General features: G+C 40.8%; 1 protein-coding gene across 1 annotated transcript in view; it reads right to left on the bottom strand.

Annotated features, from left to right (window-relative positions):
- LOC126413197 (zinc finger protein 260-like) overlaps positions 1 to 20,129 on the bottom strand; it is an 87,096-nt gene extending 66,967 nt beyond the window's left edge. Inside the window, exons 1-2 of the mRNA XM_050083092.1 lie at positions 20,032 to 20,129; positions 19,677 to 19,710 (exon numbers count right to left, since the gene is read on the bottom strand). Of these exons, the coding sequence (XP_049939049.1) occupies positions 19,677 to 19,710; positions 20,032 to 20,129 (132 nt within the window). The remainder of the gene's footprint in view (positions 1 to 19,676; positions 19,711 to 20,031) is intronic.
- Between the last annotated feature and the right edge of the window lie 328 nt (positions 20,130 to 20,457).

Genomic DNA, 20,457 nt, shown 5'->3' with positions numbered 1-20,457 from the left:
CGTAGTGTCTGGTTTGTGCCACACTAACCCCACCTTTGTCCAGAACAAGGGAGTGGATATGTGGTAAACCCCCAACTTTGGATATCTTCGGAATATTCCCTCACTCTATTAGATTGTCTGACTAATTAATTAAATCGATACCCTTTCTGTGTGACAGTTTTGCTTACATCCTATTGGTAGATACTGAGACTGGTGCATTTAGTGGGACTCGATCCCACAACTTCACTGTTTCCAAACCCTATTGTACTTTTTCCCATGTCCTCTTATTGGCAGATACTGACAGATAATAAATTTGGTACGATGGAGATAGCTGAAAATTTGTAATTTCAGATCAATTGCACAAAATGTCCTTAAAAAATCTGTGAAGGCATTGGATTCGTATGTGTGCTCGCAGTATAACCATTGCAAACAATAAACTGACTAATTGGTAATTTTACATCTCAAATGGAATTGGTGCAGTATCAAATGATAATTGGAATTTCAAATTTCGGCGTGAACTTTTATCTTTGTGTTTGTGTAATTTCCAAATACTACAGGTCTGCTAAGTGTATCTTATAAAGCACTACAGAATCCTTAAGTTTGTTCTCTCAGGTACACTTGGACGAAGAAGGAGGAGAACGGGGTCTACCATATGGTAGGAAGTAACAACAACAAATACCCCTACAAGATGAAGTGCACTGCAATGTATTTAGAAGCACTAAACCACTATTCTGGTAGTTGTAATGGCTAGATGCCTGAGATCACTGAAAACACTTGTACATACAGCCCATTTACTTCCCAGATGTTCACACATGGTGTGCCCATCCCCTCATACACTGCCAGCACCAACATTCACAGGCCAGAGAAAACTGTCACTGTGACTGCAGCTACAGTCGGGTGCCAGTGTGCACTGCCTCAACCGTGGAGGGCATCCAGGGATGACTGGAGTGGTAGGTATTTGGATATGATCAATACATCCAGCGCCAACACTTGGCTGTGATTGATAAAGAATTGCTCAATTTTCCATGGAGAATACATGCAACAGACACGATTTCGGAGGAAGCCCAATGAATATGGATTATTAGTTCACTATTCAGCTATCGAGAGGACACCTCTGCTGGAACTTGTCGCAGTGGCTGCGGTCAAGAGCTGATTAGACAGCTGATCATTTCTTTGACCCACTACTCCTGCCACCCTAAGCCAGAAATGTAAATTCGTTCCAGTCACTGGCTATGATCACCATATATCCAGTACGCCAAATGATGTCGTCCCAGGAAACTAGCTACATGCTTATCAATGTAATTTTAATTAAATATTACGATTACACCACAATCTGATGACATTGACAAGCTGCAACATAGTAGTGAATGGAACAGTGGCCCAAAAATGAAGAATAAGTTGCTTTTCTTTCAGATCTATGGTCTCAGACTTGTAGGTCATTAGTCTGCGACCTTTCAGATGTGAAATAAAAGAAATTTATTCTGATGACATTCAACAATGAGCAAAGTATCCCAAATACCTCCTCCCAATGGCTATGGCTCTGGAAATATCAATATCTGTATCCTTCTTATGTTAGGAAATAATTTTCCACATAAAACCTGTCATCCCCCTTAGGGCTACCAGTGCGTTGAAAACGAAATTTCGTGCATCATATCCATAGCTCCCTTACGACCAGATATAGTCATCTTCCTTGCACATGTCGGAATACTGACCACAGTAACTTTACACCCAAACACATATTTTGTATGCCTGCCAATTACAGAAAATCTATCACACAACCCCTACTAAGCATAATACTTCGCCAATAACTGAATGCTGGTGGCAACAAACTATACTGAGCAAAATCCTTGATGGATGGACACGCTCCATTTCATTTCCTTGCGTGGTACATGTCGGTCGTCTTATACGCAACCAGCTGTTAAAAACACGATCGGAACAACTTCGATAGTGTCAGAAAAATGCATTTGCACTAGGTCTTGATAATTATACTACATTTACAAGCGAATTAGAATATATTGCGAGAAGTGATGTCATGATGGCATGGGAAGAAGTGACATGAAATAGATAAAATAACGATAATTGAGGGAGAAAACGTGTATACTGATGGAAAATAAGTCAAAATGCGGGAAATTGTGGGAAATGTATTCTGCTTGGTGCAGCAAAATTCTTGTACATGGGAACGAGTACGTGGCAACAAGAGGAATTCTGGAACATGATGACATGGAAGCACTGGGAACCAGGGAAGCAGTGATTTTTTGTGGGCAGCGGTAAGATTATTATAATGAATGATCGTAGAGTAATATACAGGATGTGTAAATAAAGTTTGAAGACTGGTCTCAGATCACAAAATTTACTGAATACTTTCATACATCGGACTAAAGTTCATTAAAATAGGTGTCTTGAAAATCCACACACAGCTACAACTAGATTTCCACTGCTGGTAAGCACCCTGGAAGTGCTTAACCTGAATGATGTTGAAAACCCTCGTTGAAACCGTTTGGACCAAAGCAGCGCTGTCAAACCGCTTCCCTTTCAGGTCTCTCTTCACCCAAGGGAACAAAAAGAAGTCACTGGGGGTGAGATCGGGGATATAGGGTGGCTGTGACAGCGTTGCCACATTGAACCGGGTCAATACTTCAGTGACGGCGAAAAAGGTGTCAACGGTCGCATTGTCATTGTGTCGTCTTCAAACCCACTTCACCTGCAATCATTCTGATTCTGAGACGTCGGTCTCTGTTTAAAAAGTGACGCACTTTGGCCAGATTTTCGTCAGTTCTGCTCACTGAAGTTCTACCAAAGCGTTCATCATCCTCAAAGTCTTCGCAGACATTTTGGAACCTCTTGTGCCACATGAAAACCATTGCATGTGACATGGCATAATCTTGATACGCCTCTTGAATCATTTCGAACGTTTCTGCACCGGTCTTGTCCAGTTTTGCACAAAACATGATCGAACACCGTTGCTCCAAGAGGCGCTGCATTTTGAACGCTTGGTAGTGAAGGATCTTGTGTGTAATATTGAAACATTATCAAATAATGTAGTTCATGAAATACGTTCGTGGCTTGTGGAAAATAATTTGATGCTAAATCACAGTAAGACTCAGTTTTTACAGTTTCTAACTCACAATTCAACAAGAACTGATATTTTGATCAGACAGAATGGGCATATTACAAGCGAGACGGAACAGTTCAAGTTCCTAGGCGTTCGGATAGATAGTAAGCTGTTGTGGAAACCCCATGTTCAGGATCTTGTTCAGAAACTAAATGCTGCTTTATTTACCATCAGAACAGTATCTGAAATAAGTGACAGTTCAACACGAAAAGTAGTCTACTTCGCAAATTTTCATACTCCTTATGTCATATGGTATTGTTTTTGGGGTAATTCTTCTGATTCAAAAAGCGTATATTTGACTCAAAAACGGGCTGTTCGAGCTATATGTGACGTAAGTTAGAGAACCTCTTGTCGACCCCTATTCAATAGTCTGGGAATTCTGACATTGCCCCCTCAGTATATATTTTCTTTAATGTCGTTTGTTGTTAGCAATATTAGCTTATTACCAAGAGTTAGTAGCTTTCACTCAGTTAATATTAGGCAAAAATCATATCTGCATGTGGAATGCACTTCCTTCACTCTTGTGCAGAAAGGAGAGCACTATTCTGCTGCATCCATTTTCAATAAGCTACCACAATAACTCAAAAATATTAGCAGTACCTCCACGCTTTTAAGTCTAAACTGAAGAGTTTCCTCATGGCTCACTCCTTCTATTCTGTCGAAGAGCTCCTGGAACAGCTGAAAAATTAAGCAAATTCCAGTGTTAAGTTGTTGATTTTCTTTATTTAAACTTCCGAATTGTCGCCTGCATACGTTTCTTGTATTTCATTTTATCTGTTTCTACTATCGTGTTATAATTTCAAGTATTGACTCGTTCCATGACCATGGAGACTTCTCCTTAATTTGGTCCTAAGGAACAATAGATAAATAAATAAATACAAAATTGCTCGACGATGCGAAACAGACACTCCATGCACTCGTGATGCTTTACTCCAGCGTTTTGCCAGCGAATGCCAATGCTTGGCTTGCTTGGCCTTCACCGCCTACCACTTGGAACAGGTGGTGAGACAGGTCTTGCCCGCACTGCTACTCAGGAAAAAAATCAGTCTGGAAACTTTATTTACACAACCTGTATCTCTATGTGTCGGAGCACAAGCCCAGGTGTGACCCCAAAGTTATCGCCAACCACATAATAGATTTTTACGAAGTTTCATTAACTAAAGGGCATTGTGTTAGAAGTTGATAGATCACAACATACAACTACAGAATGGACGTCGCGTTTCACCCTGTGCAAGACTCTTCAGGTGTTTTTTTAGCCCTAACAAACAGTATTTACAATGTGCTTCTCTGTACTTTTTACCAATGGCAATCATGCATTGTCAGATAACAAATACCTTACTTATCCTAGAGAACAACTGCTCCATGGGTCTAACAACATTTCGCTGTATGTCTATTGAGATGATATGGATACATGCAAGTTACAGCTGTCTTTGCTGGTTTCCTGGAAAAGAGAACCATACGCCTTTAAATTCATATGTATCTGCATTAAAGGTTGATAGAAACTAGGTGGAATGATCACCTGAGAGGGGTTGTATGATTTAATGGTAGTCTGTTGAAGCATTCTAGAGAGAGGGAGATGTTGTGGCAGGATATTTATCACGCATTGAACCGTTTTTTTCCTTGCTCTCTGGGAGTGCATTTGTTGTGTAGTATAAATTGCATTCGACTCATATACAACTGTATGTTCTGTGAGTCTCTTGGAGCGCTATCTACCTGCGGTTGTTAACAGCAACCCCTCCATACCACAGTAAGTGGGAGACTTCCAATGCATAAGTGACGAATCATGTCCATTGATGGAAAACCTGTTCCAGCACTCTCCTCTAGGTGAATGAAGATGTATGCAAACTACTCTTATTCTCAGTCACATCTTGTACAAAAATCGAGTCTTTAGTTACATAACTGCAGTGATTCTAAGTTAGTGACAGCGGTTTGAGAGGTACTGAAATCCCTGTGTATACCTTTGCTTAACAACCACTGTGTGTGTGTGTGTGTGTGTGTGTGTGTGTGTGTGTGTGTGTGTGTGTGTGTGTGTTTGTGTGTGTCTGTATGGAAGAGAGCTTTACTCGGAGTTACTGCTGAATAGCTTGTAATTTCACATATCATACAGCGCTACTAAGTGTTTGTGTTTATGCTCTACAGTCATTTCTCTCTTCCTAGCAGCTTCTTGGTATTGAATCCAGATACTTCGACACTTCTGACTGGAGCTCCATCATGCATAACTCAAACGTGTCGTCTTCTTATTATTCTTCTTCTTCTTATTCATCTGTTATGTCACTACAACACCTCAAATGTATCATGATCGTATCTACTATACACCAATATGGAGTGCTAAACTCCTCAGAATGCAAGCATATAGAGAGATTGTGTTTAAGTGTACATGTGATGTCAGTGGTGGTGATGGTTAGTGATTAACGTCCCGTCGACAACGAGGTCATTAGAGACGGAGCGCAAGCTCGGGTTAGGGAAGGATTGGGGAGGAAATCGGCTGTGCCTTTTCAAAGGAACCATCCCGGCATTTGCCTGAAACGATTTAGGGAAATCACGGAAAACCTAAATCAGGATGGCCGGAGACGGGATTGAACCGTCGTCCTCCCGAATGCGAGTCCAGTGTGCTAACCACTGCGCCACCTCGCGCGGTCTGATGTCAGTGAGACTGGTGTGGAACAGTCTTCGCAAAATGGCAGTTACAGTGCTGGAATTAGATAAGTGCTCTGTATCACTAGCGCCGGACAGTACAAGTTTGGAACAGGTGTTATACTCTTTGTGAAAGCTAAATATTGAAGTGCATTGATTACGTGGAACTCAGTTCATTCTGTTCCTTCATGAGACATCAAATGTAGGGGTATAGTACCCTCGTGCTTCTGGTCAGTTTAAAATTAAATTAGATGCAGTTTTGCAGGAAGAGTTGGTTAAAAACAGAGGAAGAGTTACGAGATGCATAGAGAGAGAACATATACAGTTTTCCTCAGGGTTCTTGTCCTATAGGTTCTATGAAGGGATAGCTCATTTCGAAATAGGGGACTGAATGCTAGTGCTTTCAATCTAATCTCCGACTTTATCCCACGAATTCGAGAATACTTTGTGAGTCCATCCATATGGAGGGAGATGGCAAATTGTAATAAAATTTTACCGAATTTATAATGTGTTTCAGCTAAGAAACATAGTTTTTACACTTCCTCTCTGCTGATGGCTATTTCCCACACTAAGAAACATTATTAGTGTCATGTGATGTAGTCTGTGTAATCGGGTTTGCAATATGCCCACATATAAGTAACCCTCGCAAAGTAATGAAGGGGCAGATTTAGCAGTCATACAGAAATTGAGAAATGCAGCAATGACACTGTCTGATGGCATCATGACACAATGAGACATGTTGTTGACATGATGAATCGTAGAGAGTGGTGATTGGATCTGAAGTAATTGAGTCAAATGTATTGAAATTACGGAAAACATGGTAAAATTAAGAAAATTGTTGGGAAATACGTAAACTGATGATAACACGTCAAAAAATATTGGGGATAAGCATACTTACATGCTTGCCTGGATGTAGGGATTTTATTCCATTGCTTGACAACTGGGATCGACACTGATTCTGCATACTATCCGCACTGTATGGATTTATGTCCTTCAGAATGTCCCCTTGTTCCACATGTAGTTATGCACTGTAAGTCATAAAAATGAAGGAAGCCAAGATCTGGAGTTCTGGATGACTATCACCTAGAAAACCAAAACAGTAATCATATGCCTAGATGCAATATGCACACTAGTATGATGAAACACTGCTTAGAGACTTTTCGAAAAACAGAATACTGAGACATCTGCTACCCCATGAATGTGGAATATGAAATTAAATGTAGGGATTAGCACCTTCATACACCTGTTTGGAAACACACCACAATGCCACAGGTTTTTCCAGTTTGATATGTTGCGATGTCCTCCATATCTACATCTACATCTACATCCATACTCCGCAAGCCACCTGACGGTGTGTGGCAGAGGGTACCTTCAGTACCTCTATCGGTTCTCCCTTCTATTCCAGTCTCGTATTGTTCGTGGAAAGAAGGATTGTCGGTATGCCTCTCTGATTTTATCCTCATGGTCTCTTCGCGAGATATAAGTAGGAGGGAGCAATATACTGCTTGACTCCTCGGTGAAGGTATGTTCTCGAAACCTTAACTAAAGCCCGTACCGAGCTACTGAGCGTCTCTCCGGCAGAGTCTTCCACTGGAGTTTATCTATCATCTCCGTAACGCTTTCGCGATTACTAAATGATCCTGTAACGAAGCGCGCTGCTCTCCGTTGGATCTTCTTTATCTCTTCCATCAATCCTATCTGGTACGGATCCCACACTGCTGAGCATTTTTTACAAGAAGAAGTACCGCCTCTGTTTTTTATGTCAGGCATACTATGTGGGAGCAACAAAGTCTACACCAAGCGATGTGAAGCTTTCTGTGAGATCCAATGCATCAAAACGTATTAATATCGGTTTAGCACCTGACACAGACTTCGAAATCACGGTGGAAAAACAAAATGCATGGTGGTGTACAAAGTTGTAGTCATAAACTGCTTGGAAGTGTTACAGCAGAAAAACATTGTATCAAACTGGTTATGAAAGAACAACACAGGAACACTATCTTGGGACTGACAGTCTGTGGGATATGATCCTCCTACTACATGAACAACAAAACTTTACACAGGTCTATGCAAGCGACTTCAACCACTGGCCACCTGCTTTAATGGACCTATACCCGTATATTTAATAGGATCATCACACGTGATGTATGTCGATATATCAGAAGAGAGAGACAAAGTAAAAATCTCATCGAGTTGGATGAAGTTAGCAGAGCTTTTATAGTTCATAGTTCTTCTCTGTTGGATGGTACAAAATAACGATGATAGAATGTTTGGGTGACAGATGTGGATGCGCCCTGAGGAACACAGATTGTAGTACCTGTATGTAGTTTGGAAACACGTTGCAATGCATTAGCAAAATTCTTGTCCTACTTCCAGATCCTGCATGAGGTGGAGTCTTCTTAATTTTCTCGATAAGAAATATCACCGTAACTGTTTGTACTGTCTTTCATACTACCTTGTGTTGCAGGAGAAAGCTCCGTTTTGGCGCTGATCTTACATATTGTACACCGCTGGCAGAGCTTTGACGATATGTTTCCATTTCCACTGAGTGGTCAAAACACGGTCCTGATGTGTAACATGGCACGCCCTGTTTCTCCACAGGATGCAAAATGTGGTAGATATACAGATTGTCTAGAACCGCACTGAGGTTCTGCTGTGTGGAGCCCTAACAGACAGTTTCGAAAAAGATGACTCGTTTTAGGATATGAGAAAGCCACAAGTATGTTTTACCAGTGAAGTGTATTCATTAAAAGATGTCTCCATAGGATCCAATGCAAGTGTGTGGCTGAATGGAAAGACTTGATTCTAAATCGCCAACAGAATTTCTACAGGAAGTCTAGCACTATACATCTGAAAAGCCAGTGCACTGGTCACTGGATTTTGTACATTTCCTGCCACTTCAACCTAGCGTTGTATGTTTTTAAGTGACTGCTCACATAGCAAACTATCTAATATATATGATCATTGTCAATCAACCATCATACTTCCTCATCTATAGTCCTGTGGATATATCGCAGAACCTTTGTTACACTGTCTACGTGGTATCAAGATAGAATGTAATATAAATACAGTTTGTTAGCCTGGGAAACATCTAACAGCGGGACGAGGAAGTTGCAAATATCGGATTAATACCGTATTCTGTGGCCAAATCACTTTCTGAATTCGATGAGAAGTGTGAATTTATTAAGATCTTACACCGCTGGTGACGTGCACCCACACTTTTGGTCTGCTAATATACATCCCGACGAATACCAGCTGTATTCAATATCTGAGTATTTGTGTGGAAGACCACTTCATTTGGAAGCAATACCATATCTCAGTTTATAAAGGATGTATAGTTTTCGACATGGACATCGTTAGCGATACTTGTCTGTGTTTGTAGAATCAAGACCAGTTTTCATGCAGGGTGACAGCATCGTGCTTCAATAGCTAGTCGCTTATAAGACGATTAAGTCTCTCTTCCTAAAACCCACATCTGTCCATCGCAGATTTTCGCTCAGTATTGTTTAGTGCTACTACCATACAGTTATTGACGAGGTTTTAGTATTCTTAGTACGGGATGTGTGATAGGTTCGCCGTGATCGGGAGGCTTGTATTTCGGTGTAATGTTACTGTGGTCAGTGTACTGACAAGTGCAAAGGAAATGACTACGTCCAGTCGTAAGGGAGATACGGATTTCACGATTTCATGACACAGAGAGCCCTAAGGGAGATGAAAGATTTATGTGGAAAATTAAGCCCAGCCATAAGAACGATATAGTCACAGTCCACAGGAGGAGGTATTTCCGATACTTTGCTCATTGTTAAATGTTATCAGATTGCAGATGCAATGGTAACACTTCATTGTAATTAAGTGATGAATATGTGGTGGGTCCTAGGGTAACACCGTTTGGCATGCTAGCGGCGACAGTCAGTGTTCAGGTCGAACTGACATTTCCAGTTTAAGGGCATCGCCAGCGGCAGGTACAAAGAAAAGATCGACTGGCTGTCTAGTCAATTCTTGCTGTCAGCCATGGGGACAAGTCTTGGCGATGGCGTCCTCTGGATAGCAGGTTAGTGAACTAATACTCAGTATGCATGGGGCTGTCTTCGTGATCACGTGTATCGCGTAAGTTCTCCATGTAAAATTGAGCGATTCAGTATCGATCACTGTGACCTCTGAGCATTGCAACTGGTGATGTACGAAGAGATGGGCGCTCCACCTGTGGACATCTACGAGGTAAGTGAGCTCTATGTACAAATGTTTTCAATTGTATCAGGCACCTAGCAATGACAGCTACTAGGATCATAGTTTAGTGCTTCTCAATACATTGCAATGCACTCTGTGTTGTAGTGGTATTTGTTGTTGTTACTATCACCCGACAGACCCTTTCCTCCTCTCTCTTTTCCCTGGGGCTGCTGAGAGAATAAAGGAATTTGTAGTACTTTACAAAATATACTTAGCAGACTTGTAGTGGTTGTGAATTCCACAACCATGAGGGTATAAATTCACGCCGAAATCTGAAATTCCATCTGTCATTTTATACAGCAACGCTTCCAATCGACACATAAAATTCGTAATTGGCCAATTTATTGTTTGCAATTGTTGCACTGTTATGTGTGATATTATATTTTGACGTCGATTTTGTGATGGTATTCCCAGCATAATTAGAATGAAAAAGTTGTCTATGTATTCCATAGTGCCTTGTCATCCAAAAAATGTTTAAATAAATAGTATACCATACACTGCAGTCAATTTTCCTCCAAATTGTTTAAATAAATAAATAACTTATATTCCAAACGTTAGCTTGTATCAATAAATTGTTTGAATAAACAATAAAATGAACATAAACAGTCTTTACTGCAAAAAACTTATTTATTTTTTTTTTTTTTGAGGTTATCAGTTTCCGTATTCTGTAGTCCATCTTCATACGTCATACCTGATGAGACAAGCTGTATTCTGCATTCATACTACAAGGCTACACTCTCTCTTACACTCAAGGGATCCAGTCTACTGGTGTGTGTACCATCTGTCGTTTATGCTGACGACCTGCTCTCTGGTTAAGTGAATAAAAGCTATGAACAGCAGAGCTAGAGCCACTGTGGAAGTTGGTACTGAGGCACTCAAAATCACCGTCACATATTGTTACCCTTCTCTGAACTGCTATGCGTCTTACATTAACTGCTTGGCTGAGATGTTTCCTTCCTGCACGGCAACGAAGCGATCCAGGGAATGGATGGGGTCCGTCTCTAAGGTTTGATACAGAGATATTTTATTTGGTGCTAGTAACAACTTCTAAGCTACATCTGGCCAATGGAACTGCGATGATGAGATACACTTTTACATGAGTCCCATAATCGAAGCTGGTAGATGAAAGTTTGGCGATGTTATGTCGCATGTATTACCACTGCTTAATAACCCACTTCCATTAAGTTGAGCCAGTGAGCTTCCTGTGCTCGTAACAACTTGCCAGTATTACCATGTCTCCTAAAGTGGGGTAAGTGCAATGAAAATTTGTTTGCTGGAAATGCAGTCTGGGTTCCACGTTATCCCTCGGACAATCTTGTCCTTCCGTTTGCCTAAGATTAATTGTACTCTACGTGTGCTCTGTCAGGTTTGTATTACGCTGGTCAGACACTATATGACCTTCCTCCTTCGACAATGTTGCAACTCTCCCTCCATCATTGCTGCATGCGTATTATGGTCTTCAGAAACAAATAACATCTCGCGGGTCCTAATCTGCATGAGTTTTCCGAGAATACTTAACTTCGTTGGGTATTGGTGAACGTCTTATCATTTAAACTGTGCATGCCTTCCTTTCGCCGTGAACTGAATGAGAATGTACAATCGGTCGATGCCCACCATGTACTGTTGACATTCTTCTTGATAATTAGAGTTCTCGGATTGAATGCTGAAGTAGTCACCACACCTGATAGGGTCGCCGATACCTTGTAATGAACATCATCTTCTCTTTTCGCTTGTATAGACTGGATAACGTCACCTATTGCGCTACCTTAAACTGTGGTAAATTTGCTGCGCGTCTCACTGATTTCTCCTGCCTCTCCAACACCTTTGCATTTCCTCCGTCTTGTTTCCATTATTCCTGTGCCGCTTTTGCAAACTTGGTTAGTGATTCTCGTGCTTTACCTTTCTTTGCCTCTATCAAATCGAATGGCTATGTCATTTTCCGACCATATACCACCTCATACTGAGACAACCCAGTATTCATGTCTACTTCTGAATAACATGCATTCACAACATACCTTAGATCTGTATCCTAGTTGCTACGATGTGCGTTCACAGAGATATTTAAATTTTCACAATTGCTGTATGTACCAGTACCGTTCCACCATTGGCCTGTGGATGAAATGGACTAGTTCCTAACTTCTTCATATGCAACAACCAACATAGCTCCTTCAATAAGTCCGACATGGAATTTGTATCCTGGTCTGTAATTATCGTACCTAGCGCTCCAAACTTCAACACCCAAATTCAACAGCTGTCACTTTCCGCTGGTTTTTGCTAGCAACAATTTCCACATACTGAGATAAGTTATCCGCTATTGTTAACCACATATTGCGATAAGTGACCCGCTATTGTTAACCCTACCAATAGCAACACAGTTTTCATAATATGTAATAAGAGGGTGAGTGGGGGAGGGTACTTTAAGCCCACCATGAAATGAATTACAAATAAAAAATTCAGAAGTCGTTCTTGACTTTTGTTAACACACTTAATAAATAGCTATTGATGTGTAGGCATGGACCAGAACCAGAACATGTCTTCTATCACCTTCTGATTAATATCAAAGCAAGTTCTGTAATGTGTACACTCAGGGGTGGAGGGGAATACTTTAAGACCACAACAAAATTTTTTAGATAATACATTTCGTTACTCTCATTGATTTTTATACACAACACACTTTTTAAAACGATGTAGCTGTGTATGAAGGGTTTTGAACCTGAAAGTATGATGACATTTGTTGCAAAACGTGACAATCACTATTAATATGTAAATTTTTGGGTTAATTTTTACGGAAAAATTTAAAACAATTTGGAAATCCTGCCTTAATATAGCATTAAAAACAATAAATATACTCTCCGTAATTTTGAAATTGATAAAACATGACTAAATTACAGTATTTACCAAAGATGGGCATAAAGTGCAACCCTTCCCCCTCCCCCTCCCCTCCCCCCCCCCTCCAATCGGTTTCCGTTGGTGTATGACTGAATGGTATTAAAAAGCATGATTATATGCGTCACAAAAGTGAAAAAACACCTTCTCAATGTCTATTAATATTAGACGTGGAGTGGATGTCGAAACTCTTTTTAATTCTTCAATTACATTCGGAAATTCCTCTTTTGGTATGAATTTCACACCTTCCTTAACTACTGCGTGAGTGGTCATCCTATGGAGCAGAGTGTCGCAGGAATTTTGTACCGTATTAGGGGCGTTTAAACTAAAATCGGACATCCACCGCAACAGGATTATGGAGTGTTTCCAGAGAAACATTAAACCAACTGTCCTAAAGGGTGATGAGACCAGTAAGCTTTGTTCTGAACAATGCGGTCAGTTGCCGACGTCTTTACAATCACACCTGCTCTTGCACTTCCTTGTCTGACTGAAACCGACATCCACATACGCTTTTCGTCAGGTGGCCAAGGATGTAAAATCACACGGTGAAAGATTCAGGCTTGTTGGAAGATGCTGCAGTTTGTCCTAACCAAACTGCTGAAGCATTTCCTTAGTCAAAACAGAAGTGTGAGGCCAGGCGTTATAGTGGAACAGGATACTTCTATCTGACTTTATTGCACATCAGAGTTTCTGCAAAGTGTCCTCGTAGCTTTGAGATCTAAGATCGAGGAACTCGATGAGAAGAGGCCTCTGCAGTCAAAGAAGAATGGCATTATAACCTTACCAAGGGTTGTGTGAACAACTTTCAATTTCTCTGGTGGGGGAAACGTGGGATGTTGCCACTGTTGGCTTTGCCGTTTGCCTTCAGGCTGTCAGAATTCTGTCAGGTGGACTGCTTCTTTTGCGCAACAACGCCTGCCCCCACACTGGCAATCAGACAAACGCTGTGCTTCAGCGATATGGTTGTGAAACATTGCAACATCGTCCTTGCAGTCAGGATCTTTCACTATGCGATTTTCACAGTTTTGACAACCTGATGAAAGCCGTTGGTGGGCGTCGGCTTCAGTAAGAAGAGAAAGTGCAAGAGGTATGGTCGTGGGGCCGTTAGTAGCCGGACATGTTCTATGAAACAGAAATTCGTACTCTCATTACCCTGCGAGATGATTGTCTTAACATGTTTGGTGATTACTTTTGAATGTAACGATTCTATGTTTTTATTGTGGCTGATATTGGGTTTTCGTTTGACTGCCCCTCATAATTTTGGATCCCCCCAGAGGATGGCAGTTCCTCATTTGGCTTAGGCACAGGGAACTCTCATACAGCTTTTACTAGTCTCAGGTCTACCATCGATCCGTCTTTAATAACTAGATTTCCTAAATACCCTACCTCTTCTAATGCAAACTTTTCTGTGCTCAATGTCTGACGTGTAACCCTCAATGTCAACACTCCCTTCAGACGTTGTCTATGTTGCTTCATGTATTTCAGGAATATGTTAATGTGATATAGGTAAACTAGATGCTGATATGGTTTTAAACTTCTCAAAACACTTTCTAATCATCATCATCATGATCAGTGTTCTGCCTAAAAGCAGGCTTTCAAAAGGTAACGTTCTATGGTCTCCCGTCTCCTGTCATCCTCCAGATATGCGTAATTTCCATTTTCCTTTATCTCGTATCTGCTCCTTCCTCTCAATCTCCTACCACGAACTAAACTTTTCAAAGTGTCTTAGTAGGCAATAGCGTGTCTACGCATGTCCCATCCCCTTCTTCTTTTTTCTTATAACCTGCAGCAGTCTCTTACTCTCACAAACACTTTCCAACATTCTTATATTACTTACTTTTTGTTCCCAGCTTATTCTTTCCATTCTCTTCCACATCTATATCTCAAGTGCTTCTAGCCTTTTCTCATCCTTTCAGGTTCTTTTTTTCGGCCCCATTGAGTGTCACAGTCCAGAAAAAACAGTTGCAATGCATTTCCCTCGGACCTGTATCTAGTTTTTCATATAATAATATCCTTATTCAAAGCATCCTTGACACAGCAGTGGGAATTTTCGCCTCCTGAAGGCCTCTAAAGTCTTCAGTAATCGTACTTTCGAGATACGTAAATGCTCTTACTTGACTGATAATAATTTCGCCTCTCTTAATATGTGCCATTCTCGTTCCTTTGCCGATTACCACACCTTTTTCTTTTGCTGTATTGATTCTCGCCCCATATTCTACATAAGCATCATTCAGATCTTTTACCATTTTATCTATAGTTCGTTCACTTTCTGCCACCAATCTGCAAATCGTGTGCGTTCTATACTCTTTCTACTAACACACACTCCCCTTTTTCCATATTAGCCTTTCACAATAATTTCTTCTAGGAATAAGTTGAACAATAGAGGGGATAACCTTGTCTAACTCCCCTTCCAATGCTGCTTCATTCAGACGTTTCACTTACAGTCCTTAGTCTTACTTCCTGTTTTAAACATATATTCTGTGAAAATTGTTTCTCCCTCCGATCTACTCCTATCCTCTTTAAAATGTTCATCAGCTTGTTCCATTATACTCTGTAGAAACGTTTTCCCAAATCAATAAAAACAGCAAAAATTACTTTGTCTTTCTCATTATAGGGTGATTGGAAATCCCCGTTACAGACTTCTAGGACTTGTAGAGGGGCGTGAGTACATCGTATTCTTAATAGAACCTATTTCCGAAAACGGCCCATTTTCGTGCTACAGCCATTTAAAAACATGTTTGCAAGATACCTATGCAACAGGTTAGTCACAGTGGGAGGTGGTTATGTCGGTTCGGCTGATGTAATTTGACGTGTATCTTACCTCTCTGGTCTTGTTCGATCCTCATTCACGTGTCTGTGGATGTTAGAGCAACATGACTGGGTTTACGTTTGCAGAATAAACTGACGTGATCATTCTGAATGGCGAAATGCACGGTAGTGGAAGAGCTGCTCGTCGGCTTTCGTTCTCCACAACGTCCGACTCTGTCACATATCCTTCTCGTCACAGTTTCTCAACGACTTCGAAGCAGGGGTACCTTCACCGTCAGCAAGCGTGCCTGTGGTGCTCTAAGGAGACGTCGCACACCCGAACTAGAAGAGGCCGTCTACTGCCTCACGTTGAAGAGAACCCTCACCGATTACACGAGCAATTTATTTGACATTTAATGAGTGGAACTGTAAAACTAATGACGTACTGGGTCACGCATTATCAATTTTTGTGGAAATTATCTCGTTATCAACATGTTTTCAAATGGTTGTAGCTTGAAAATGGCACTTTTCCGAACATGAGTTGCAATTAAAAATATTATCTACTCACTCCCCTCTACAAGTGCTAGAAGTTTGTAACAGAAACCTCCGAACACCCTGTATATTGTCTCCCTATGGTTCTTAACATATATAGTTTCTCATGTTCCTTTTCCTCCTCTAAATCCAAACTGTTTCGCTCCAATCCATCAACCCAAATTGTCATATAGGTTTCTATTCGTCGCTCTCATCGATAATTTAGCTGCATGAGAAATTAGGCTGATAGCCTTATAACCATCACATTCTTTGGCATTTCTCTTTTTCTCAATTGATATCATCACTGGTGGAAGTATGTCATCAGGTTATTCTTCTTTGTCATATGTCTCTCTTTCCCCCGTTTCCTAAACCGTTCAACACTTCTGCTGGCAAGTTATTGATTCCACATGCCTTCTGGTACTTCACGTCATTCAGCGTCTTTTCTACTTGTATTTCCGAGATTCTATACCCCATTCCATCTTCGGCACACATTCTTCCTCTTCAAACTTGATTCAACTTGGTATTTGATCCATCTTATACTGACGTTCTATATATTCTAGCCATATGCGAAAAACCTCTTGTGGTTCTTCAGCTAATGTACCATCCACTCTTCGTATTTCCAGTTTAGTCTTCTTTGTTTTACTTTCAAAAACCATCTCCATAGCCATTCAATACGCCTCTCTCCCCATTTTCCCTATTTCCTCGCAATGCTATTTGGTCGATCTTTCTCTTGCTTCCTCAGTTTCTCTTCTTAACTCTCTAGCAGGCGTGCCTATTGTTGTATCACGAACAGGGACGTGTTCTCAAATTTACAACATGGATATTTGTCAATAAAAGCAAAGTGTGATGAACCAACTGTTATATTTATTGAAGAAAGCTGTTTACATTCACTATCCTCGACATTTATGACAAGATCTTTTGCTCTTGTAGTTCTTTAATAACAATTTAACCAGTTATTGTGACATATAATCACTTTCGTTCCATCTTTCACAGGAAATTTTTTTCTTATTATTCTGTTTACAAGCAACGTTAGTACATATGTCACATTTAATGTTGTGTATGTATTTCCCGATGTCCTCAAAGGGTACACGCCATGACTTTTTTCGTTGGACGTTGAGGATGCCGAACTCCGGAAGCTGATGCTTCAGCACGAAACTGCGTACGATATACGGCCAGATGGGCTGCCAGCAATGTGAGTTGAGCTCTAGATACGTCTTGTTCTTTCATAAGGTTTTCTGCTAGCTTCGTGAGATAAATACTTCTTCGTAAAGTTATCTCTGCCTTTGTGATGGAAAACATATTTGTGAATTAATTCCAGTAATGTTGAAGAAACTAAAAAAAATTCAATAGCCGTCTTCTTGTAATTCTCCATACGGAGTGACAGGAGCACATTTTATTTAAAATGTCAACTCAGCCTTTTGGTAAACTACAGTCAATTACGATTTCAGGTTATGTGTTTCTTCATAAACTGTCGCCGTCTCATGAATAGTAGACAAAGTGAGATATCCTGCTGAAATCCGAACAATGCGCATCCAATTTCTCTTGTTTTCTCTCTCTCATTTTTTTTTTTGGGGGGGGGGGAAGAAATTATGGAGGAATTACATGTCTGTTCTTCCTCATCGTACCAAGGCGTGGTTTTATTCTGCAGAAAATATTCAGAAGGTAGGTAGCTTGAGTACCAATTGTTGCAAGGTTCCTGTTAGAATTTTCGGTAGGCACCACAAGTCTTTTCACTATGTCCTGGTTTGTTGAGCATTTACTAAATCTATCCACAGCGGTATCTGAAAGGGTGGAGCATTTCATCTGATGTGGTGAATACACTCAGGCTGTAAAAACTTGACAATTTGCAACAAAACCGTCTAATACTGTGCGAATTGCAGCCAGGTTATCAGTTTTCTCCTGTCACACCTCGTTTCCATATCGTCAAACCGTACACAGCGTAGAAGAAACTTTTGTAACCCTTCGCAACCTTAAGTAGTTCCATATTTGTTCCATCTGCCACCCAGATTTCCCATGTATGAACATAATGCTCTTTTCTTGATCCAATGAAAATTATAATCCATAACACATCTATTATTTCGTGTCTTGATGTCCGTTTATTATCTCTTCTGCGCGAGAATTGTTATCTGTCTCACTGTCTATAGATATACACTACTGGCCATTAAAATTGCTACACCAAGAATAAATGCAGATGACAAAAGGGTATTCATTGGACAAACATATTATACTAGAACTGACATGTGATTGCATTTTCACGCAATTTGGGTGTATAGATCCTGAGAAATCAGTACCCAGAACAACCACCTCTGGCCTTAATAACGGCCTTGGTACGACTGGGCATTGAGTTAAACAGAGCTTCGATGGCGTGTACAGGTACAGCTGCCCATGCAGCTTCAACACGATGTCACAGTTCATCAATAGTAGTGACTGACGTATCGTGACGAGCCAGTTGCTCGGCCACCATTGACCAGACGTTTTCAATTGGTGAGAGATCTGGAGAATGTGCTGGCTAGGGCAGCACTCAAACATTTTCTGTATTCAGAAAGGCCCGTACAGGACCTGCAACACGCGGTCGTGTATTATCCTGCTGATATATAGGGTTTCGCAGGGATAGAATGAAGGGTAAAGCCACGGGTCGTAACCCATCCGAAATGCAACGTCCACTGTTCAAAGTACCGTCAATGCGAACAAGAGGTGACCGAGAAGTGTAACCAATGGCATCCCATACCGGCACGCCGGGTGATACGCCGGTATGGCGATGACGAGTAAATGCTTCCAATGTGCGTTCACAGAACCTGGATTCATCCTAAAAAATGACGTTTTGCCATTTGTGCACCCAGGTTCGGCATTGAGTACACCACTGCAGCCGCTCTTGTCTGTGATGCAGCGTCAAGGTTAATCGCAGCCACAACTGCTGTTTGTGTATTAGAAATCTGTCGGAAACTTTCCTCATGACAGTACGCTGTAGGTGTCGCCACCGGCGCCAACCTTGTGTGAATGGTCTGAAAAGCTAATCATTTGCATATCACAGCATCTTCTTCCTGTCGGTTAAATTTCGCGTCTGTAGCACGTCATCTTCGTGGTGTAGCAATTTTAATGGCCAGTAGTGTACATACTTGGATAGTTTCCAACTTCGCCAAAAATGTGTAGGTGTACTACTTTCAGAAAAACGCTAGCTTCATCATTTATATCCATCATACTTCGCTTTGGCCGTCGTAGAATTTGCACAGTGTTCTTCTCTTGATTTTTGACGTTTTTCGTAGATTCGCTCAAACACCAACGTGTAACTTCGTCTTTTCAAAATTCCCATACATCTGCTACCTCTTCGAGACCATCACCATCCTCACCTTCAAGTTCAGATTCACTTCCAAGATCCCCATATTTAATATTTTGGTCACTCAAATCCACTTCACTTTTCTCCATTTCTGAAAAGTCTGGACAGGCTTCATCATCACTCTTTTCGAACGGTTTTCAAATTTGCTAGTCTGATAGGCGTTTGAACTGAAAAGAAACATCAGCAAGTATGAAAATAATAAATAAGTCAGATTATTACACTTACCTCTGCATACTGACTGCTGGCACAAAGCTTGCAACTGTCACACCAGCAGGCGCACATTTAGAATATGCCACACCTCGTAGCTTACAACTCAAGAAACAAACTGAGAAAGAAAACCAAAGGAGCTGAAGCCACTTTCATTGTCAAGGACTGATTCATTATTCAGTTTCTTGTATTTCTTTTGCCTCCTTCATTTCCTACAATTTTTTTTTTACTTTCTCCTTTCTTCTAACTTTTTCAACATGTTTCCCATTATCCATTCCTTCCTGATACTATTGGACACAGTAATTCCTAGTACTTCTTTGGTAGAGTCCGTTAGTCCTTCCCTCATTTATTCATTTGTCATTTTCCCACAAACCTGCCTTTCAACTCTGAAGCATTATCTAACTGCTTGAGTATCAACAAGTTTAATCTTAGCTCTCCAAGTTCCTGCAACTTCACTTGTATTTCCCCCATTATGAGGTTCTGGTTTGAATTTATGTCTGCTCCTGGGTAGTCCTTGGAATTCTTCAGATAGTTCCTAAGCCTTTCTCGTATGAGGATATAATCCAATTGATACTTTTCTCTATGCAAATTTGAAAACCATATATAACGTCTCGTTTTGTGATTTTCAAATAATGTGTTACCGAATACTAGTGAGTTCTCCTTACAGCAGGTAATTAGATGTCCACTTCTCTTATTTCTTATCCCTAATCCAAAATATCCCACTGTATCTTCGTATCTTCCTTCACCTATTACTGTATTCCTGTCCCGCATAATGTTAACGCAGTCATTTTCCCTTCCT

Source organism: Schistocerca serialis, chromosome 7 (genome assembly GCF_023864345.2).
Source record: "Schistocerca serialis cubense isolate TAMUIC-IGC-003099 chromosome 7, iqSchSeri2.2, whole genome shotgun sequence".
In the NCBI taxonomy this organism is placed as follows: Eukaryota; Metazoa; Arthropoda; class Insecta; order Orthoptera; family Acrididae; genus Schistocerca; species Schistocerca serialis.
This window is presented reverse-complemented; position numbering and strand designations above follow the sequence as displayed.